Genomic DNA, 25,183 nt, shown 5'->3' with positions numbered 1-25,183 from the left:
AAGGTAAAACCCAATGGCAAATGATATCACTCAAGAATTTTATAGGCTCTGGCAACAAAGGAGTTGGCATCAAACAAAATTGTATGATAAATTTCTATTTCAGTGTTTCTTCTCTCCCAATTTAAGTGTTGCTTCTCTCTCTTACTATAATAACAATCACTCCAACCTTCAATTGTTCTGATATATTCTCTGTCTTACTCTATAACAAAACATGTTTTCATATTAGTAAGAAAAAAATTGTTCAAATCCAATATTTTCCTTTCCCAAACACTACATTACTACTATTATCATAGCATATTATATGTTACTGCACATGTTGTAGTATCTTGAACTTCAGATCCACTCTGTGAGATAGCAGGGAGAGAAAGTCATCTCTATATTGTACATGAGGAAATGAACATCAGTTAATGTTTGCCATTTCATCCCAAACATCTAGCACAGCTGATTGTGACAGATAGAAACTCATGAAAAAATGTAGTACACGAATGAGTGAAGTAGTAGTGTACATGAATAAGTGAAGTATTAGTGTACATGAATGAGTGAAGTATTAGTGTACATGAATGAGTTTAGCATGTGAATGACCATCTTGTAACTCTTGAAATCACTTTCAAATTTTAAAACCAATGAAATAAATCATTAGGTTGACATTATCTTCATCAACTAATAGAGCATGGAAAAGTATGGAGTGAAGGTTTTGGATAAACCTTTTTCTCTTCCTCCCTATACCCAACACCCCCATTACTACTATCACCAAATCACAGCCCATTGACCCCCATCCATGCCACCTATGTTGACATCTTTTCAATATACCAGTCCCAATATTATCAAGACTAACCTATTGTGATTCCGCCTCTATCATATTCTTTTCCCTGAGCTTTGAACATGTCCTTTTGGTATCACATTTAACATCATTAAATATAAAAAGTCTTCTATATGTAATTTTATGACTCCTCCCTCAGCCCTCAACCCCCAAAATAGTTGCTACAAATCTAAGATGCTTTTTAAAAAATAGTACACACAAGGTAGGTCTTGAACATTTTCCGAAAGAGAATTTTTCTTTTCATTACTTTCCTGATCTCATAAATGAAATTGTGAGCAACTCTATATAAAGACAAAGGGACTTTGATTTTTCAGTTTCCTGCCCATTTTCATATTGAAATATGCTTTATTTTATCCATGTCTATTTTTACAGATATTTTTATTACCAAATAAATACAATACATGAAAAATCAACAGTAAAATTTTTCCAATGTGTCCCTAGAAGAGCATTCCAATATGTTCATATTTCTGTCATAATAATGAAAATATGGAGTGAAGTAAAGAGGAGAATGCACATCTTGGTTGTCAATGAGAAAACTTCACTGCTCAGATTTATGATTTTATTTCTGCTTTAAATGATTGAACTTTGTCATGTTCTTTCATCCATAATCATTCTTGGACCCAATTCTTACTCACCAATAAACACATATGTTTGGGAGAGAATATTTCCACTTGTTTCTTGGACTGGAATAGTCTAAGTAAATGTGTTTTTGTAATAAACGCCATTACCCTATCAAATATCCTTTTGAAAGAATCCAGGTCTTGCAAAGCTATTTATTATGGAAAGCTAAAATGTGGAATTTAGGTAGCTAAGAACTGGAGAACATAAGGATGAATGTCATTGACAGTCCAGGTAACTGGAGTATTGCCTGGAACTGAGGTCCTACTTAACTACTTCCCACCACTACTACTTATTTTCTGTCAAAGTTTCCCTTAGAGTCATTTTCCTCATCTAATGATTTTTCCTTTCTTTTTTTTTCTAAACTTAGTATTGAGCTTGTTGCCTATTTAAAATTGCCTCCCTTAAGCAGTGAGACTTCATACCCTTTGGAGCTAGTAACTCATAAATCTTTGTCATTATTAATTAAAGCTTTGTTTTATCTTGTTTATTTATATATTTTCCTTTGTTTCTATATTTCCTTTGTTAATTCTAAAAGGAATTAATAGTAAAATAAGATTTATTGCCCATGAACTGTCCTAGATAGCTTTTTTCAAGTACATAGAGGGATTTCAGTTGGAGAATCTGGTATCGTTACACTCGTCCGTCAAAGACTGAATGACAGGAAATAGGCTTAATTGAAAGCAGAAGGTATTTCAGTTAGACACCAGGTAGAACTTGATCCCTGTTGTCCTTTTCCTAACTTCCTTCTTTCTTAACTTTCTTCTATCAATTTAAGGCATTTTTAATGAGTACCTATTAAGGGGGTTAGCTACTATTAAATAAATGAACAAGACAGGCTAGAGCATAAGTTTCATTAAAAATTTTAAACAAATAGTTTTATCTACTATTTAACATTAAGAAAATGAAAATGTACTCTCATTTAATGCGTATTTTTTGGTATGTATTTATTGTATAAGGAGATAAATATGCAAAAACCTCTGATTCCAAAATTAAGAAAATGACAATTTTTTTTGCTAGATTGTCACATTCAAAACAAACTGACCTTCAGCTAAAAAAATCATCTTTGGTGCTAAATTAGGAGTTTTCCATATCAGCATTTCTAAAAGTTTGCTTAAGCTACAGTAAACTAAAATTATTAAAATTATAATTAAAGAATTATTTCTAACAGTCTATCATAAATTATAATTATTAATGGTTGCCAAAAACAAAAAGCAAATATGTTATTGTTTTACATTCCTTACTCTACTTTCAATGTAATTTCCATATTTAGTACATAATATAAAAGCTATGTAAAAATGTGACCTAACCTTCTTTGGAAAGAATCTATTGAAGCAGAAACTCTGATTTCTTTTCCCAATGCATAAACCATGTCAGCTAATAAACAAGACTTTCTAAAGCTAACAAAAGGTATTTTTCAGTTCAGTCCTTAAAAAGAGGATAAAGCCATACACATAAATTTCTTAGTACATCCTAGAACTTTCCAGATGATAACAGCAGTGAGTTGATAAATGCTCACTTTGCCTACTATATAATCTTAAAGAAGACAAATAAAATGATAAAAGTTAGCAGTTTTTTCAACTGGCATGTGATCTCACAGTGATAAGATCTTTGGGAAAATATAATTGTCTTAGCATTTTTGAGAACCCAAGAAGAACATGCTAAGCATAATCAGATAACTAAAATTATCTAAGTTTCAAGGTAAAAATATTGAGAGAAAAGAAAATCCATATGGCTAATATAAGATTGACTATAGAAATCTATATTGCATTCTTTTATTTCAACCCAATTTCTATATTTAGTACATAAAATGTAAGCCTATTCTACACAAATATAAGTTCCGTGAATGTAGGGATTTTGTGCTCTCTATTACTGTATCACTAGTGGCTGCCATAGTGTGTGGCATATAGCATAGGTTCAAAAAATATTGGTTTAGTGAGTAAATATGTTAGCAGAGACTCTGAAAGGACATTACAAAATTATAAATGATTCTGGTGAAAAGACATAAAGTAAATGAATATTAGTATAAATGTGACTCTTGCATGAACTTAGATTTAAAATGCACAATTCATACATGTATTTGTATGCACAAACATGGAACAAAGAGGTGACTATAAAGGATTGAAACTAACTTTTAGGGATTACCAAACCCCAAAAGACTAAACTGCAGAATTGTAAAAATTTGAGTGTTAGGTTCCTGACTTTCAAATAAATTTGAGCTTTCTAAAATGCAAAGTTTAAGGTTATATTCCTATTTTCTGGGGCAAGGTTTTATTTATAAGAAAAGAGCAAAGAGTATCAGAAAATGTCTTTTATGAGTTTGGAGAAAGGTGAATAGGAACTGATAGACCTCTTGCACAAAGCTGCAACCAAAGCTTAATAATTGACAGTGGATGAGAAATAACCAATTAATTCTGTATTGTACTCAGTAAAAATTTTTAAAAATTTATTGAGCTCTTTCTAACAGATATGTTTGTATTATCCTAAATAATTTATATTTAATAACTCATATGAAGCTTCCAACAACTCTTGGAAATAGATACCACAATAATACTTTGGCAAGAACTGAGATACAGAAAAGTTAGATAATTTTCCATAGGTCACAGAATTTTGCCAGAAGTAGAATTTAAATGCAGGTACTCAATCTCCAGAGGCCTTTGTTCTGTCTACTGTGTCTACTGCCTCCCTGAAAAGGAATGACATTCAAAAGAATGACAGAGCTCCATTGTACTGTTGGCAGCATCTTTTCTCAAGCATTTCCTCACTTAAACATGCAAAATAAAGTATGAAGGAGAAGAGAGACAGTAAAAGAATACCTAGAAGTTTTAAATGAGTTCAATATTCCTAGCCAGGATAAACAACTTTTCATCTTTAGAACAAAAAGAAGAGAAAGGAAAAACTAAAGTCCTTGGCCTGAAGTGGGTATAGTACGACATGACAGAAGGAATGAGATGACAGAAGGAATGCAGACGTCTAGCAAGGTCCTTTGCCTCCTGCATACAAGACCCATGCAGCTTCTTTTTCAGGCTGGCTTTGGGTAGGGTCAGCTTTGTACCATAAACTCACAAAAGAGATTTTCCCATTATGATCCCAGTGATGACACCAATCAATTTAGTTTAAACTTATCCTTAGTGATGAAAGACTAAAATCTTAATTTCTGTGCAAGCTCTTTTGCATATTGCTGATTAGAATGCATGTATTGAAAATGAACAAAAGAAATCTACAAAAACAGGTATACCTTTTCATTTTGCTGTACATTTTACCATAGAAAAGAAGTGTTGAGAGATGTTTTGTTTAGAATCAGAAGAATGTAAGAGTTCGATTTCCTGATGTTCAAATAAAGCTGAACTTCCTGAGTACAAAGTCGAGAATCAAATTCCTATTTTCTGGGCAAAGTTTCGTTTATTAGTGACAAAATGTGAATTTTCTGCTTCAAAGATAAAAGACACAAATGAGTTTTAAATAACTGGGATAGTTATTACAAAACTAAATTTTAATGAGTTAAGTGTAAATGAATTGGAAACGTGAATCTCAGATTTCTTATTAAAATATACATGAGGTTACAAGTTATGAAGAAAAATGCTTGGCAAAGTACATCTCAGCAGTTGCCAACCATAAAACATTTGAAGCTGGGCGTGGTGGCTCACGCCTGTAATTCTAGCACTTTGAGAGGCAGAGGTGAATCGATCACCTGAGGTCAGGAGTTCGAGACCAGCCTGGTCAACATGGCGAAACCCTATTTCTACTAAAAAAAAAGAATACGAAAATTAGCCGGGTGTGGTGGTGGATGCCTGTAGTCCCAGCTCAGGAGGCTGAGGCAGAAGTGCTTGAACCCAGGAGGCAGAGGTTGCAGTGAGCTGATATGATAATGCACCACTGCACTCCAGCCTAGGTGACAGAGTGAGACTCCATCTCAAAAACAACAACAGCAACATTTGAGACATTTTATCAGTTGTCCCAATAGCAGATGGTAACTGTTTTGTTTTTTTTTTTAATCCTTTGTTTGCATCACTGAGTTCTTTTAGGCTGGAAGTGCCTTCCCTAGATGAATTGCTTTAGGATACTTCTTATTTGTTAATCCCAAGCATTTACAAAATACAAAGTTTATATTTTCCCAGGATTGCACAGGTTATATAATTCACCTCCTTAGTATCTTATCAGAGAGGAACTGCAAACTCAGGAATACTCTTCTGTATATTCACAGAACATCTACATCCCATGCAGATTTACCATATGTACTGAGTATCTATGATCACCTATAAATACAAATAATGTGTATGAGTAATGAAGAGTCTGCTATACTTTTGCCTGCATTGAAAAATGCTTAAACCACATATTTTCAGGATTTGTGTTTAAAAGACTTGCCCATTTTTAATTTTTTAAAATGAAGGTAGAAAGTGGACAAACTATTTGAAATATTTGATATGAAAAGGTTATTTAGTTTGTTTTATTGTATGAATCAGAGAAAACAGAATCCTACATAGAAATAATTACTTCTGCTACCTTGAAGTTTAGGACATTTTTATTATAAAACTGAAATTGTCATGAGAAATAATTGCTATTTTATTTTATTTTATCTTAATTCATTATCTTTATTATCAATTGTTCTCTGACAGATCACAGAATTCATGGCCCACTAGTCTTAAGATAAAGAGTTAATTGAACATTTCAAGCTCCTTGATTTGTCATGAAATAAAAATGAAACATTAAAAAAATTAGGAACTTAAACGCCAAGTTTTTATAACATGAACATTGTACAATTGTACTTACTTGGGTCTAAATTAATTTTGTATTTCTCTAATAAACCCCACCAAACAAATAAGAAAATATATTGGCACTGATGACCTTGTCTTCATTATTAAATTATGATGATGCTCCACAAGGTCTTGTTCCGTCTTTTCCTGCCCTAAACGTTCTGCACCATTTACTAGATAACTTACAGCAAGCACTTAAGTAGGCTTTTGCAGACTATAATAGTGCGTTATCTTATTTTATCCTTAAAATTGTGCTGTGAAAATGGTTGGTCAGCTCTTATAATCTAGGTATTATGAATGTGACCTTAAAAAGTTCCTGAAACTCTGTGAGCATTAGTATCTTCATTGTGGTACTTGCCATTTCACTTAAGGCTGCTTGGGGGATAAAATGAGAAAAATGCATATAAATATCTTCATATGAATGATTCAATAAATATCAAATACTATTTGTACTATTGCGTAGGATCTCTTGGTGGGATCTCTTGGTTATTAATTGATGAAGTAGGCATGAAAAGTTTGGGTCTTCTAACTTCTGCTCTGGCACTCTCCAGGCTTCCCATTGCCCAAAATATAATGTCTAAAGGTGTAGTTAAAACCTTTATGTTCTCCCTCCTGTTTATTTTTTAGCCCAATATTCTCCAACCCATTAACACACTGGCACTCTAGCCAAACCAAGCTGCCTGGCAGACACTCTCTCCTGCTCTTCCAGAGTACAGACTGTATAGAAGCTCTTTCCATCCAATGAACTCATACCCGTCCTTCAGGACCCAGAACAGCTGCTGAATGAGTAAACTTTGTGGTCCCTCAGACAGTCAGCACCTACTGCCTCTGTATTTCCATAAAATTTTCTTCATCTCTTTGTTTAATGGCTGTCATCTCAATTTGTAGCATTTTTTTGGTCTTCTACACAAAACTGTGCATTCTTTAAAGGCAGAAATTTTGTTTCCAGAAATTCCTGTTCCCTATGCCTATCCATTTGTTAATATATGCAGAATTGAATTTTCTACTTTTTTTTTTCATCATGCTGTCACATATGCTCAGGATGCAGATCATAGAGAATGAGGGCTCTAAACAGTGTTCGATTAAACATTTAACCTAGCAGATCTGGTTCTTCTGGTTCAATTGTGGTTCCCATTCGTAGAGAATGTTTTACTTGTTTGCCTGATCATGGACAAGCAGACTGGCTAAACTGTAAATTGTTCCATAAACATTGAACTGCTCACCAGGACTGCCTATTCTCCACCTTCATTTCCTGAAAGTCACTTCTTGCTCACTGTGCACCAGCTGCACTGATGTCGCTACACACACCAAGGTTTCTTCCTCACAGCATTTGCAGGAGCTGTACTCTCCTTAGAAGGGTCTTTTCCCATCTCTGTGGGGCTGCCTCTCTCCTCCTTCAGGTCTTGTTAAATATCAGCTTCTTTCATGAATGTGAAAAGTCAAGTTATTCTCCTTCAGCGCTCCTACTTATTTTCTTCATGACATTTTAAAGTCATAATTTATATTAAATTGGTGCAAAAGTAATTGCGTTTTTTGTCAACGGTAATGGCAAAAACCGCAATTACTTTTGCACCGACCTAGTAGTTATTTTATGTGACTGCTTACATATATTCATCTGCTTCTCCCATTAGAAGTGAGTTTCATGAAGGCAAGGGCCACATCTGTCTTGAGTATAGTATAACAGCGTTTCATAATTATTATATATTGAATGGATATATAAAGAAAAAACTGAATACAGTAAGCACAGGTGTTATATATTGGAGTATCTATCAAACAGCATCTTAGTTAGCTGAACAAGTTCAGACAACAAAGACTGTACAAGGAGAACCAATCAGTCAATCAATCAACAAACAAGCCTGCAGTGACCCACAGGTCATTTGTGAAGCAAACTCTGTTAGGTGTCCTACTAAGTACAGGAGATGGATCAATATACAAACCATGGCTTTCCGTTGTTTTTAGGAAGATGAACAAAAGACTGGGTGGTTTGCTTCAGACCCTCTCGGCTTTAGGTGACTATCCCCCTCATTGACTGTAACTCAGCCATCCTGGCCTTCTTTCAATGTCTTCAAAATGCTATTCTGCTTATTGCAAATATTACCCCACTTTATTCATTAGGAAAGATACACAAGATCAATTAACCTGACTATCTCACAGGCTCTTACTGTTTCTTGTCTCTTTCCTAAGCTTTCCTAGTTTCCCAATGAACACATCCTTTAGCCTGTGCCCTTTATCACCAGGCTGTTGTTGCAACAGACGTCTGTCTTTCCACACTCCTCTGGGACTTTTGTGACTTTCTATAAACCATATAAACAAAAACACACATTTTACCATAATGCAACTTGGATGAGAATTCTATGAATTGTTGTCAGTCTCAACAATAGAGTAAGTGTATTTGCTTGAGAGACCATGGTGCATATTTGCAAGACTATAAAAAGTTCATTAATGCAATGGAAAAGTGCCTTGAGAAGGTCACAGAAAAGGAGGAGAAAAGTTAAAACATAGAAGCAATCAAGTTGAATTTCATCTTAGAGTTTCATTTTAGTCCTTTAGAAAGAGTCTTTCGGGCAAATAAATTCACTAATATTAGAATGCTTTTTATAATATAAATAGCATGTTTTTACCAGCTGTACTGATCAAAAATTAGAAGAATTAAGGAAAACAAAGGTAAGATTTTACTTGCAGTTCTTCCTTCTTTGACAAACAAGAACCTTTTTGTCCTTCGTGTTTTGACTACATTAACATTTATGTTGTTTGCATACAGTTGATAAAACTGCACTGAATTTAGTGTCTTTCCAAATTCATCAAGACATATCTCACGGTTCCCCAGTATGAACTGGTGATTAATGCTGCTTGTTACGCCTCTAGTGTGACTTTATAAACACAAGCCAGCTGTATTCATCTTCTAAAGTTGAAAAATGAGAACTAACTTTTCTCCATTTAACTTTTTCTAAAGTTTCTGCAAGATGGTGCTCATGTTACAGTTAAACATCAGCTGTACAGCTTTCTCTTTCTTTAGCTATTAGTCCCTTAGGTATAAGTCTGTAATCAAAGAGAGGTCAACTGTATCCAAATAAAAAATATGCCAGAATGTCTCTGGCATAAATCTCTCCCTAAAGATTCAGTAGTGTTACTTCAGGAGACAGGAAAAAGCACTATGCTTTATCTAAAAATCTAAGAACTTAATTTATTTAAAAAATAAAACTGAGTTATCCAGTTATCCTTACAGAGAGCTATACAAGCATAGGATTTCCACGTTACTCATTAAGTTGTTTTTCTTTTTACTAAGTTTGGAAAGCACCTTAAATAACCATAGACAAAATATGACTGTACAGGACCTGAATGGCTACTATTGCTGAACACTTTTTTCTATTGTTATAAACTCCAGAGAAGGCACATTAATTCAAAGTCCTTGTGAGTATCGTAGTCATTGCACAGTATCCAATTAATCCAATTAATTTTAGAAGCAGCTTAGGGCCAATTCTTTACAAACATATGCAGTAGATGAAGAACATCTTTCTATTTAGATCTCAGTTTCTTGTCAAACTTTCTGAATTTCTTCACTAATAATTACTTGTTCTATTGCCAATAACAGATGAAATGTCTCTTATGGGTATATGGATTTTCCTTATTGCACTTGTCTTACATGTAAATCCATCTCTTGATGTACATTGTATCTTGAAGCCCAGAGGCTTCCCATCATTATAAGGAGCAGTGAGTTCCAGTGGAGTCACATTGAAAGCTGCTTTCCTTTAGAGCACTGCTCTCTCTGATTGATCATACAAATCTTAAATCAGAAATCATTTAAAACAGTTTCAGTACTGGGAATATATTTACTGATGCCTCCTATTTGCAAATAAGCATAACAAGAGCAAGCAAATTTCCCATCAGTTAATGCCATTAATTTCCAAATATTCCGTTTACTTAAAATTGTTGCCTCTCCTTCTCCCTTCTATTATGAACTATTTTTTCAGGCTGGTGGTTTGATGCTTGTGGCGCCTCCAATCTAAATGGAATGTTCTATGGTGCTGGACAAAACCATGGAAAACTGAATGGGATAAAGTGGCACTACTTCAGAGGGCCCAGTTACTCTTTACGTTTCTCAACCATGATGATGCGACCTTTAGATTTTTGAAAGCCCAATGTCAGAAGTGATTATAAAAAAAGCAACAAAGAAATCTGGAGAAGCTACCAGGTGAGAAACTGCTTGAAAACTTCAGAAGCGAACAATATTGTCTCCCTCCCAGCAATAAGTGGTAGTTATGTGAAGTCACCAACGTTCTTGACTGTGAATCTGGAGCCTTTTGAGTTCACAAGAGTTTCTACTTGGGGCAGCAGTGCTCACATGGCTCGACTATCGAAAATTCCACTGACTGTCGGGCTTTAAAAAGGGAAGAAACGGTTCAGCTTGCTGTGCTTCAAACTACTAGTGCATCTTATTTTGGAACTATGGTAGCCAAATGATAAATATGATTAATTTCATGTAGAACAGAAAAAAAAAGAGTGAAAAAAAGTAATACACATGAAGAATAGAAACAAGCCTGCCATAATCCTTTGGAAAAGGTATATGACACCAGTGAAAAGGTGTTATATCTACGGAAACCTACTAACAAATTATACTGTGGCACAATTTTGATAAAAATTTAGAACAGCATTGTCGTCTGAGTTGGTTAAATGTTAATGGATTTCAGAAGCCTAATTCCAGTATCATACTTACTAGTTGATTTCTACTTACCCGTCTTCAAATGAAAATTCCATTTTTGTAAGACATAATGAATTCTAGTACATGGACAATAACTGTGTGATAAAACCAAACTCCATTACTCTGATTTTTGATACAGTTTTCAGAAGAGAAATAGATATAATCAAGGAAGAATATATGTGGTGAAAAATTACCACCCCCATACTATTGTTTTCATTTACTCTAAAAACTGATTGAATGATATATAAATATATTTATAGCCTGAGTAAAGTTAAAAGAATGTAAAATATATCAAGTTTCTAAAATAATATACATGCATTTAATATTTCCTTTGATATTATACAGGAAAGCAACATTTTGGAGTATATTAAGTTGAAGTAAAACCAAGTACTCTGGAGCAGCTCACTTTACAGTATCTACTTGCATGTGTATATACATGTAACTTCATTATTTTAAAAATGTTTTTAGAACTTCAATACTCACCTTGTTATCTCTTGCTAATTTAAATTTTTCTAATTAACTGAAACATGCTTACCAGGTTCACGCTGTTCCAGTTTCTATAAAAGAAACACTTTGAAATCTATGAAAAATGAAACAATTATAAATATCATTGTATATAGCATGTTTATATCCACGATAAACTTAATAGCTGATTAATCTGGAATATGCAACATTGTCCTTAATTGATGCAAATAAACAAAAATGCTCAATGAACTCTACTATATTTCTTAATGACATACATCACTCTTCATACTTTTTCAGGCCATTCCCTTAGGCAATTTTTAATTTTTAAAAATTATTATCAAGGAGAAAAACTGACAAAACTATTATATATAAGGGAAATATATACAAAAAGAAAATTAATCAAAGGCACCTGAATAAGAAAAATTCTGACTGCTAGTTGCTATAAATAACTTAATGAAAATATTCCTATGGGATAATCTATTTTAAGTGAATTTTGGGGATGCTTGAAGTTACTACAGTATTTTATCAAGAAGTCTTCTCTGCCTCTAAGTGTCCAAGGTTATAATAGTAAACAGTTTTTATTAAAACATGAGTCACCATGGGATGAGAAAATTGAAATAAAGCTATTGGGTCTCCTCTTTTCTAAAAGAGACAGTTTTTAGCAAGGTAGAAATATCAGTTTCTGACTTAGTGACTTGATTCACTATGCCTTAGTGGTTTCCTCCATTTGAGAAAATAAAGCTACTTACATTGTTAAGAAAATATTTTTAAAGTTTACCATCAAGACCTTTTTATATTTCTGTATCTGTATTCAACCCCTTTTTGCCTTAAAGTGATATTTGCAGGTATTATACCATTTTTCTATTCTTGGTGGCTCCTTCATAGCAGGTAAGCTTCTCTCTCTAAAAACTTCTGACTGTTTTCATTTAAGGGAAAGAAAATGAGTGTTTTTTTGTTTTGTATTCCTACAGATTTTTTTTAACCAGACTTTGGATAAAGAATACTATTTCCAAATTCATATTACCAGAATAAAATAAAATAATGAAAAAAGCATGATATTTACTGTTTTATTGTCTGGGTTTTAGAAATGAAATATTGTTTCCAATTATTTATAATAAAGCAGTATAAAATGTTTTATGGCTCCATTATGTGCATTGTGTAATAATGCCTACATGTTTATGGCAATTTAATATGTATATCCTTTGTATTTAAATATTTCAGAATAGGATAATTAGGTATTAGAATTTTGCCTTTAAAATTCATGTGGTTTCTATGCAAAGTTCTTCATATCAATACAACATTATTTGATTTGAATAAAATTGAAAATAATATTTGTACAGATTTATTTGTAATACATACTTTACAAAATTTAAATTAGAGATTTATGAAGATATAGAACCATTGAAAAAAAATCTACCAAATGAACTAAAGCCTCAATCTTAGAAAAACTTTCAGTCTGGGATGAAATAAGAAAGCTTAGCCTCATTAGAATGGTAGATCAAAGCAGTGGATCTCAGTCCCATGTCCCTACAATATGATGTGTTATGTCCTGCCAGTTATTAAATGCCATATTATCATGTGACAATGGACAATATATTCTGGGAACTCTGAATGTAGACTAAGAGGATTTATGTTAAAAATTTGAGTTTGGTATACAGGGGGAAAAGGAAGGAGCATAAAGTGGATGCTACTTGTCCCTCTCACCTGACATTCCATCAGCAGTCTTATCATTTAGTCCTTGCAAGAAGTTTCTTACCTTTGGCCTTGATTCTGATCCTATTGCCATCACATGGATTCAAACCTTCCTTAATTTCCACCTAGATGATTGGAAAAGATACTGTTTCTTCTGCCTCTCTATGCTGTTATTTGCCTTGTAACCATGAAAGCTTGTTCTTTCAAAAGTTAGACTTGTGAACATTTTCTCCCTGCTCAAAACATTTCAATGTTTCCTCACTACTCCCTGAATTTAAAATAAACAGGTCAAGTTAATCTCAACCTGCATCTCCAGACAGCTTCATTCCACCTAATCAGTATTCCAGTCGAAACAAAGAAGCCCCATGGTCGACTACTTGCAAAAATGATGCCTATTCTTCCCCTTTCTGTATTCATACCCTTTGCAATGTGACTTTGTAGCTTGTTTCATAAAGAGGTAAAATCTATTTCCTTACTCCCTGGATGGCTAGCTCTGGACTTGCTGTAGCCAATAGACCACGGCAGAATTGACGACTGTGTGCCAGTTCTGAGTCTGGTCAGAAAAGTTCTACCTTTGGCATGAAGAAAAGCCCAGCATAGCCTAATGGAGGATTAGAGACCATGTAGAGCAAAGCCTAGTCTACCAGCTGAGACCACCCTAGACCAGCCAGCCCACAGCTGACCCATGGATGATTCCAGAGACATGAGTGATCTCAACTGAGATCAACTGAGCCTGGCTCAGATCAGCAGAACTGCTCAGCTAAGGTGCATAATCATAAGAAACAATAACAGGTTGTTATTTTAAACCACTACATTCTCTTTTTCAGAGCTTTGTTAAACATCATTATTGTAGTAGTAGCTGATACAGAATACAGTACTGCAGCCCCCGCCTACCCTTCTGCCAGCCATGTGAGTTTTATGCATCCTGAGTTTTCAGAACCGCTGCCTAGAATGTCTCTTCCTTCAGCTCAGATGGGCAAAACAATCCCCACTGCGTTGCTTCATGACCCCCTTTTCTAATCCCTTCTATTAATTGTCACCCTCTCTATCCTCATATACTTTTACAGCTCAACATATTTTGCTTGAGTTTTAGAAAAGGCTGCCTCTTGCTTGTTTTTTTAATTCCCCACAGTACCTACCAGAAACTTGTTATTCGTTGAATGGGATTGAATTGCTTTGAAAGACTAAGAAATCCCTTTTACCTATACAAAATCCAGCTCTCAGATTTGACCACTATGTTAAGTCATTTATTTTCTGACTTTAAATTTAGGCCATTATCATCCAGAAAAAGATGTCCAAATTTATAATTTTTGTTATCTCAGATGTCTACTCTATTATCAACTTTGCTGGAACATATGTGTTGTGTAAATTGAGGGAAACCTACATGCTTCTTTTAAATTTAAAACTAGCAAATATATAAAAGGTACTATTGAATGGTAATTACTCATTTATTCTTTACACGTATATTATTGTTATTTTATGTAATATAATGATTTATAAAACACACACAAATTTGGACAGCTTAGGATTTAAGATTCAACTAAAATTTTTTTCTAGTCAATTTGGCTTTTTTAATAAAAGTAACCTCTTGTAATTCATGATCAGTATGTCCTCGTGTATTTCTCTAATCATTATTTTTTTAATTACTTATTATATATCATCATTGAGGTTGTGATAGTGAACATAATAAAGGGATTCCAGGAAAAACTTGAAGTCATTATATCTCATGTATTCTTTCAAGAAAGCAAGTTAATAGAGTCACCTTCAATCAGGAGTAAATGATAGATCATGGTTAAAATTTAATAACTCCCTTTTAACACAGGACAATCTCAAACTTTGACATGTGAACTGTCATCAAAATGTAAAAGGATATTTTGTTTTATTTTATTTTGTTTTGGTAAAGAGGAGGCTGTGTCCTGGTATCTTTTACAAACAAGCTCCTATCCTTTTTTTTTAAATATATATTTTATTGTGTTTTAAGTTTTGGGGTACATGTGAAGAACATGCAAGATTGTTGCTTAGGTACATACATGGCAATGTGGTTTGCTGCCTTCCTCCCCATCACCTATATCTGGCATTTCTCCCCATGTTATCCCTCCCCAACTCCCCACCCCCCACTGTCCCTCCCCTAGATCCCCCCCACAGACCCCAGTATGTGATGCTCCCATCCCTGTGTCCATGTGTTCTCATTGTTCAACACCCACCTATGAGTGAGAACATCGGTGTTTGATTTTCTGTTCTTGTGTCAGTTTGCTGAGAATGATGGTTTCCAGGTTCACCATGTCCCTAAAAAGAACACAAACTCATTGTTTTTTATGGCTGCATAGTATTCCATGGTGTATATGTGCCACATAGTCCTAGTCCAGTGTATCATCGATGGGCATTTGGGCTGGTTCCAGGTCTTTGCTATTGCAAACAGTGCCACAATGAACATATGTGTACATGTGGCTTTATAATAGAACAATTAATAATCCTTTGGACATATCCCCAGTAATGGGATTGCTAGGTCAAACGGAATTTCTATTTCTAGGTCCTTGAAGAATTGCCACACTGTCTTCCACAATTGTTGAATTAATTTATACTCCCACCAACAGTGTAAAAGTGTTCCTATTTCTCCACATCCTCTCCAGCATCTGTTGTCTCCAGATTTTTTTAATGATCACCGTTCTAACTGGCATGAGATGGTATCTCAATGTGGTTTTGATTTGCATTTCTCTAATGACCAGTGATGATGAGCATTTTTTCATATGTTTGTTGGCTTCATATACGTCTTTTGAAAAGTGTCTGTTCACATCCGTCACCCAGTTTTGAATGGATTTGTTTGCTTTTTTCTTGTAAATATGTTTTAGTTCTTTGTAATTCTGGATATTAGCCCTTTGTCAGATGGGTAGATTGCGAAAATCTTTTCCCATTCTGTTGGCTGCCGGTTCACTCTAATGATTGTTTCTTTTGCTGTGCAGAAGCTCTGGAGTTTAATAAGTGCCATTTGTCTATTTTGGCTTTTGTTGCCAATGCTTTTGGAAACAAGCTCCTATTCTATCTCCTTGTGAAAGCAGTCTGCCTACTGCCCATCCATTCACTCTATCTAGGCCCCCAGGGGAGTCCATGTGCAGGTTATGAAGGTGAAAGCATGGAGGGTACCACTATCATGCAGTTGTGCCACAGAATTATTATGACTAACTTACCTGAATTTCTCTTACATTAATTAAATGTAAACAATATAGATAATGAAGGGAGAAATATCAGATATAGGTGATGGGGTGATGAAGGCAGCAAACCACCTTTCCACATACCTATGCAACAATCCTGCATGATCTGCACATGTACCCCAGAACCTAAATTACAATAAAAAAAAAAGAAAACTAAAAAAAAAACAAAAAAATGCATCACACAACTTTTATACATACTTTTTTGTTTAAAACTACTTTATATTTTATATTATGATTATCTCTTTACTTATAAGTTGTTAAATGTTGCTTTGCTTTTAAATAAGTTTGTTTTTAAGTGTTAAAAAATATATAGAGATCTGCTTTCTAGATATGTTGTAAGGAACTGAAATCAACTAAAGTATTAAGCTTTGTAAGTTAAAGATGAATTTAAAGGAAAATATTATAAGCAGGTACTATACAATTGTGTGGACTTTAATACAACGCATAAACATCAAACAATGGTGTGAAAGGTTAGAGTGAGCAGATCATTAAGGCTCTAAATTAACTGAAATTTTCCATTAAGAGAAAGGCACAAACAATCATAATATTTATACTGAGATGCTGGATTATAGTTACATAAGCCCTCCCCTTGGGAAATAATTGTACAGGTTTAAAGGCAGAATGTGCATTGTATTTAACAGACACATTGAGCAGCTACTAGCATCCAGGTAAACATGAAGAAGGTACCTAAAGACACAGAGATAATTAAGGCATATGGACAGTCACAATTAATCAGAAAAACAGACAAGACAAAATAAATAAGCAGTACAAAAGTGTTAAAATTAATAAATTAATCTATGTTAAAACCACAAGAACACTGAGATGGGAGTAATTGAACTTGCTTAATTTTATGTTATCTAAAGTTGTAAAGAATAATGTGTGTAAAAAATGAGCACTTCCATACAATAGTAAGTTTTATATAGAGGTATTTTTTAAATTAAAAGGTACATGTAGGTATCCCTCAGTTTGCACAAATTTTCATAGAAGATAGTGTCTATGGCACTTTGGGAAGCTGAGGCTGTTGAGTCGCTTGAGTCCAAGAGTTCAAGACCATCCTGGGTAACATGGCGAAATGCCATCTCTACAAAAAGTGCAAAAACTATCCAGGCATGGTAGTGTGCACCCGTAGTCGTAGTCCTAGCTGCTCCAGAGTCAGAGGTGGAAGGATTGCTGGAGCCCAGGAGGTGGGGATTCAGAAGAGGAACTGCAGAGTCATATAGGTGTCAGAAAGCATGGAGTTGTGGGGAACTCCACGTTTTTCAGTATAAATGAACTGTAATGCTTATTTGAGGGAAGAGCACTAGGAGAAGTGGCTGGAGCTGGGGCCACATAATGAAGGACTTGAAGTCATGTTCCTAAGCTTAGGCTTTATCTTCTCATTAGAGAGAGACAATGAAGAGTTTTTCACTTGTTGCAATTAGAAGAAAAGTTGGAAGGGCTTAAGAATGGAGAAGTTTGGACCTGTGGGAAGGTTATTTATTATAGAAGCCTGTTAGGATGGGGACCTGATCTATACAGCAATGACAGTAAAAATGAACTAAAGAGATTGGATTTTGAAAGATATTAAGAAAAAAGAATATAATGAACTTAATAATTGCATGAGAGGTAGAGGGAAATCAAAATCATTTCAGATTTTGTCTTGATTAATTAAATAGGGGGCAGTATAAATGACCTGAATAGGAAACACAGGTTTTGGGGAGTAGCTAATGAGCTCGGTTTTACATTAAATTTAGGAAGTAGTGATTCAAGTTTGGTAGTTGGATATATGAGTCTGAACTCAAGAAGGATTAAAGTGTAAGATTATGATTAGACACAAGAGGAAATCCAGAGAGGACTGGATTTCCCATAGGAGATGGATAATCAGGGTGGTAATTGTGAGGATGGCCATGAGACTCGTTATTTCTCCAAGGGGGAGATGAACCTGGAGTAATATGAATAAGAGTATTACTTATTCATATAATACAATTGTGGGAGGATGCTTCCACAACTGTAACCTTGAAATATTTAAGTATTAAGGGAGTCATCAAAATTTTTAGAGTGCCCCTCAATTTAAATGCACCCCATATGTAGTGGTTGCATTGGCCTGGATCGAAACTAGTGACCTACTTCCACACAGTTCCTTACTCTGCCATTTTTCGCATGCTTTCCACTACCCCATGCTCATTTCCCTGCAATCTTTCTATTGCTCCAACCCCATTCCTTCCTGATTATATAGACCCACAATATATTTAGTCCTATACACCCAGACTTCCATGCTGTCAAAAGTGCAAACTCATGATGGTTTTCAGTAGAAAATATTTATTTGGCTTAAAATATTTTAAGGTGTTTTATTGCTTTCCAACATAACTTTATTTGTTCCAAGAAACATTTTATGAAAATATTCATTTCAAACTGTCATAATCCTTTTGCATTGTTGCACTGAGCTTCTGCTTAGTGACTCATGAGGCAAAAATCATGGTGAGCAGCTGCTTTCTCATCTGGAGCTCAGGGTCCTCTTCCAAGTTCATTGTTGGCAAAGTTAAGTTATTGGGAATCTAGAACTGATGTCCCATTGTCCTCTGGATGTCAGATGGGGGCCATACTCAGCACCTGGCTACTCTCAGGGCAGGAGATCTGAATGGGCTTGACTTGATCATGTCAGTGGGCCTTTTAAATATGGATCTGGAGGTCCAAGACAGCAGTTGAATCCAACACATTCATTGTCTTGGGAATGATACAGAGGACTTAAAATAGGGGGTAGGAAGTCTTGGGGGCCACCATAGAACTCTGCCTACCATAGATGGCAAACCAAGGGCATAATAATACTCTGCTTATCAGGAAAAGAATCTAAGGTTTTGAAAATTATGCATATGCAGGAACACATTGTCTAACCTATCGATATATCCAGCTATCTCCCTATTTATCTACCTATCTAACTGCCTCTATAGATGAAGATCCAGGCCAGTGATTGAACACTGGTATTTATCCTGAAAAATTATTTTAACCTCTCTGAAATTATTTCCTCACTTACTAAACAGTGGTACCCTAGTTGCTTTCTACTCATTTTCTGTACCATTTTCAAAATAAAAATGAGATCATTTAAGTATCTATTTTGGGTATGAATTTCATTTCACAAGTCCAGACAAGCAGGGAATATCACACTACTTTATGTGTTTTAAATCAACTTCACTTTGCCTACAAAGTCTCCATCAAACCAGCAAGGTAATTACTTCAGTCATTTTGCAATCTCCCCACTCTAGCAGTGTAAAGGACCCAGAGGCAAATGGACAGTCTGCATCATGGAGACCACATCTCCAGTCATCTTTCCACATCCTTGATCTCTGAGACAGCCATTGTTCTTCTTCCATTGCTTCCTTCAGTTCCTCCAGTCCTGCAGAGGCCGAGCTACACTTTAGGTGGGAAGCTACAGAGCCTTTTTCCCCAATACCCCATTTTGCCTGCACTTTGAGGAATTATCTACAAATAAGGCATGGGTGTCTGCTATTTGAAAAACTCCAGGACTTCTTTTCCTCTCTTAGTCTCTAGGCATCCCTACATCTAAGTCTAGGGAAGTCCCTCTTTTTCTCTCTGAGTTTCCCCTGGGACTGGCTGCTCCCTGAAAGGGTGCAATACCTAGAACAACTCAGCAAGTCCAAGGTTGCCCAAGATAATCACCCTTAAAAGGAGGCTTATTTCATATGCCCTTGAAATATAAGAAAAAAGGAGTAAGGAGCAGTGTCCCAAAGGCCCCACCCACCTTAAATCCCGAGTTCATGGCAGCTCCCCGGTGCCCTACTTAAGGGCAGATTCAGAGGCACACTCTGTTGGATCACTCTTCAGGAAACCTAGCATAATCTCAGTGGCCTTAGGTTCTTGGACACAACATCTAATAATGAAAAATTCTGGAAATTCATTTCTACTTTTCTTTTCATGAAACTATCCCTAAAGGTAGAGGAGCAAATAACTTGACTTTTTCTTGAATAAGGAAAATACAGGTAGAAAAATATACATTAATATCTTAAAAATTATTCTGCCACACAAAATTTTCAAAACTAAATAATTAATGGGGGGGCGGTGGTGGGTGTTATGCCTATGTTAGTCCTATTTAAACAGGTAGACATCATTCATTTCCTGAGCCAATTCTAGACAATCCAGGACTATATTTGGAACCAGGAGATCTGAAGTTAACCTCACTGATCTCAGTGTGGTGGCTTATCAGTCTGGGTTGGACCTTGATATTCATATGCCCATCAACCCTAAAGGTCTCTAATTTCTATCAGTTATGCCAGTTGAAAAACATCAGTTTCAAACAAGATTGTCTGATTTTTGCTATTTTTTTTTCCACTGGAGCTGAGATCCTGGACTAAATCACAGACTATTTGTCTAGGGCCTTGGTAGCACACCTAAGCCTTGCCAGCTGTCTCTTCCTAAAGCTTGGATCGTACCCATACATGCTGGCAGAGATGCTGCTTCTTATAGGATGAACCCTTACAACCTCTAGAAATATCATGACCAGCTTCCAACCTGAGACTTATGTACAGAGCTCGACCATTAGACTGGACCCTTTGCATGATGCTGCTGCTGCTGATGATGATGATGATGATTGTGAAAATAAAACAATCTTAACAATTGTAGTAGTTAGCATTGATCTTGAATACTGATACTATTATTAGCAAGACTACTGCTAACAGTAGCTAGCATATCTTTAATTCTTACTATAAGCCTTTTCATCCTATGACACCATGATGTGTGCATTATTAGTATATCCTTTATATATAGGAGAAAACTGAAGGACAGAAAAGGTAAAGAACTGCCCAAGGTGATGCAGCCACTAAGTGGTGGTTAAACCCAGCAGTGTAACCCAAAGTTGAGCACTGTCCATTTTTTTTGCCACTAGCCACATATGGCTCTTGAGCACTTGGGAGGTGGCTCATCCAGATTGAGATGCATTGTAATGTAAAATGCACACCAGATTAAGAAGGCTTAGCATATTTTGAAAATGAGCTAAAAAACCTCATTAATAATTTTATATTGATTACATATTGCAATATCCATTTCTGGAGTGTATTGAGTTAAATAAAATATGCTACTAAAGTCAATTTTACCCATTTCTTCTCACTCTATTTTTAATGTAGAGACTAGAATAATTTAAATTACACATGTGGCATGAAATCTATTTCTATTGGCAGAAATAACTATCCAGAGAGCGAGAGCACACTTATAGGTATGTATCCTAACATCATCAGTGATAATGCTTAATGCACTAGGCATGCTACAATTGACCCTTGAACAACATGGATTTGAACTGTGCAGGTCCAGTCTTTCTTCTGCCTCTGCCACCCCTCGAAGAGCAAGACCAACACTTCCCCTCCTCCTCCTTCTCAGCCTATGCAACATAAAGATGACAAAGATAAAGCCCTTTATGATGATCCACTTCTGCATAATGAATATTAAATATATTTTTCTTTCTTATGACTTTCTTAATAACATTTTCTTTTCTCTAGCTTTCTTTATTGTAAAAATGGAGTATATTATACATGTAGCACACAGAACATGTGTTAATTGACTGTATTATCTATAAGGCTTCTGGTCAGATAGGAGAGTCAAAGTTCTATGTGGATTTTTGACCACACAGGGGTCATTGTCCCTAACCCCTGCATTGTTCAAGAGTCAACTGGTCATTTAGAGTCTAAATAACCCTAAAAGGAAGGTATTAGCACTTCCTTTTTACCAATGAAGAAATCTGGATGCAGTCCATTAAGGCCTTTGTCAATGACCACACAGTGAATAAACTTTGGTCTCATGATCCCTGATCCAGGGCTCTTTACTCTGTAGTCATGTAAAATTCTTATAATCTATAACCAGGCTGTAGGGATTCTTTGATGCTTTTAATATTTCATTCTTTCTAGCTTTCCAAGCTAGCCTTAATAAAACTGTTCAGTCTTCCAAAGGAATAGCTTTACAAGAGAAGTTTTCAAATATTATTATCAACTTAACATATTGTATCAATTCACATTGGATCATAATCCTCTCACCCCTTTCTTCTTTCTGTGCAGAAACTTCTGGCTCATTTTCTAAAAGATGTATCTTCCTTTGGCAATTCTTGAAAAACAAAACACCTTTCTTGTATCAATTTAGCATGTAAATGTCATTAAACATGAACATTGTACTGAATGTTCACTAAAGATTGAAATAAATTTCATATAATCTTACATAACTGAAATTGGGAAAAAGAAAGGTAACTTTTGACTACATAAACCTTTATTACATATAACATAAAATGACTGCTTTTTATAATTTTGGGAAGTTCTACTACTCTGCAAGGCTGTACTTTTACCTTACATCTTTCACCATTTGAAATTATTTCAAATGATGTCCTATTCCTAGCTGTTCTCTGCTTGTAGGAGTGTGTCCATTAAAAGGATAGCGCTGGGATGCTGCAGGGCTGAGAGCTGGGCCAGAGATGTATTTCAGCAACAAATGTTCTAAGTATGATCCTCAAATAAAAACATTTCCCCTCCAACCCAAGTGCCATATCCATGTGCATTTGGGTCCCACTATCTGGAATGCCTTCCATTTTGCACCCTGTTTCCAGGGCTGTTGGGAATCTTCATAAAATCATTTAAGACTTTTCTGTAACGTTCCTTCTTCTGTTATTATTTCCCTGGTTCCTAGTAACCTCGACGGGATGCCCATGAGTCCATAATTCTTTAAAATTCTTATTGGAGTACCCAGTACAGGATTAGTTTATTGTTTGTGACTGTCTTTCTTTCTCAGTAGACTATGAGCTCCTGAGAGCAGGATCTTTTTAAACTCATCGTCATATTCTTTAAATTTAGTGTATAACCCAACCTTGTTGAACATTGCACAGCAAAGGAAATATTTGTTGAATCTCATCATTTCCTCTCTCTCTCCCTTGCACTCTGTATTCCAGTCCTGTTGAACTTTCAGTTCATCCTGTTGATTTGGTTCTTTCTTGTCCCTATGCCTTTGTACATTATGTATGTGTATATGATGTTTATATTGTGATATGATATTACAGGCAGTACTCCCTGCAGTACTCCCTCTATATACCCACTCCTTCTTTCAGCCAACCAACTCCTCATCCCTTATTCCTCTTCTGAAAGGTTTTCCTGACTCTTGAGGAAAATAGATCTTCCTTCTCTGTGTCCTCACTACTCCTTGTACTATCCTCAGCATCATACTCTGTGCACCTTTCTGGAAACAAGAAACCTGAGGGCAGAGGCCAGGTTGGCTTTGTTTACCACTGCGTCCCCTGTACCTGGGGCACTTCCTGACATGAAATGGTTGTTCAATAGATATTTCTTGAATAAATGGTTGAATAAATTTATTCACACAGGCTTGTTATTTTTACACCCCATTTTGCACTTCCATATGTTTTCAGTATATTATTTAGACATCCTTGGAGAGATAATATAGTATAAGGGAACTTTAGGTTCCAAACATAACACAGTTAGGAATGCTTTCCTAGGGAGTTTATTTTACAGTAACAGAAGCTGGTAGCTATTAAGTGGTTACGTCTGTATGGATGCACAGGCAGAATAAAGCTTGGAAGCAGCCATCCTGCTGGTGCAGCTTCTCATCTTGTATTTTCCTTGATATTGATTAGTGCTATCACCAACATACTCAGATACACAAACCAGAACCTTAGAGTGAGGTACCTTCTCCTTTCTCTACTTCCTGATCCACCTTCATAGCAAATCACCAGGTCTTCCTGATTTTGGCCCTTTAAGCATTCTCAAACACCAAACACACCCCTTCCTCTCCTATCCAGGTCCTCATAATCTGCCACCTGCACAATTGCAATATCCACTAACTATTCTCAAGGCTCTAGCTTTGTTCTTCTCAATTACATCTTCCCATTGCTACAAAGCTGAGCATTTATAATTGGAGTATAGCAATCCCTCCTTAAATCATTTCAGTGGGCGGCTCCTTGTCACCTTGAGCATTAAATCCATTCTCTCAGCATGGCAAAACAAGGCCCTCCAAGATCTGGTCCCTTCTAATCTCTTCTTGGATTTAAAATTCTAATAACTGTGAAATATAATTCCCCCCATAAACCTTGACATAAGTTCTAATAACTATGAGATATAATTCCCCCATAAATCATGAGATTTCACACATCTATGCTTTTGTTCATCTTGCTCTTTCTTTCTCACGTACCTCCTTTTATACCCTTTTGTATAATTTGCACTAACCCCTTAAGACTCACATGGATAGTCATCTTATTCTCAAAGGTTTTTCTTAATCCCACGTTTGGCCTAATGTCTTTCCTCTGGATAACCATAATATCTTGTATATACCTCTGTCTCTACTTTTAAATGCCTGTCCAGTGGTCTCAAAATGTTTATCTTGTTCTTTATCAATAATGTTGCTGAATATGCACCTCAATATTTATTTGTTTATGTATGTAGATATATATTTATGTGTGCATAAATTTATATATATACTCCTTTGTTAATTATGTATTATATATTTTAAGGTATATATAAAATAGACATTGTAAGCACCAGATAAAGGTAAAATGACAACATTTAAGGCATTTAAAAATGTCTTAATGCATTGAAAAACACATTTTTCTATACAATTAATAATGTTCTTTACAGAAAGTAATGTACCTTGATTGGTTTGTTAATTTTGAATTTAATTCTTTAATTTTGAACTTAATTCATTTAGTATTTAAATGACTCAGAAAGCTCATACCAGAAAAAAAATGGTAAGTTGGACTTCATCAAAATTAAAAATTTCTGCTCATCAAAAACACGTACACACAAAAAGAGAAACAAACTGGAAAAAAGTATTTGTATTTCAAATAGATAGCTCTTAAAACTAAAAGATTTTAAAACAACAACAAACATCTTTTGAACAGTAGAGAAGACTTAGACAATTCACAAAGGAAGTTACAGAAAAGACCAAAAAGCACAGC

At 35.2% G+C, this 25,183-nt stretch overlaps 1 protein-coding gene across 5 annotated transcripts in view; it reads left to right on the top strand.

Annotated features, from left to right (window-relative positions):
- The window catches only part of ANGPT1 (angiopoietin 1), a 289,955-nt gene that overhangs the window by 229,987 nt on the left and 34,785 nt on the right, over positions 1 to 25,183 (top strand). For 4 of the 5 annotated variants that reach the window (XM_012443306.3, XM_012443305.2, XM_012443307.3 and 1 more), the window contains exon 9: positions 10,164 to 12,412. The exons of the other annotated variant lie outside the window; for it this stretch is intronic. In XM_012443306.3, the coding sequence (XP_012298729.1) occupies positions 10,164 to 10,324 (161 nt within the window). In that variant the 3' untranslated portion in view covers positions 10,325 to 12,412. Of the gene's footprint in view, positions 1 to 10,163; positions 12,413 to 25,183 lie in introns of those variants that run through there. 5 annotated transcript variants of the gene reach the window in all.

Source organism: Aotus nancymaae, unplaced genomic scaffold, assembly GCF_030222135.1.
Source record: "Aotus nancymaae isolate 86718 unplaced genomic scaffold, 86718_ANA_hifiasm-v0.15.2.pri h1tg000036l, whole genome shotgun sequence".
Lineage (NCBI taxonomy): Eukaryota > Metazoa > Chordata > Mammalia > Primates > Aotidae > Aotus > Aotus nancymaae.
The sequence above is the reverse complement of the archived record's forward strand: the minus strand, read 5'-3'. Positions and strand labels throughout refer to the sequence as shown.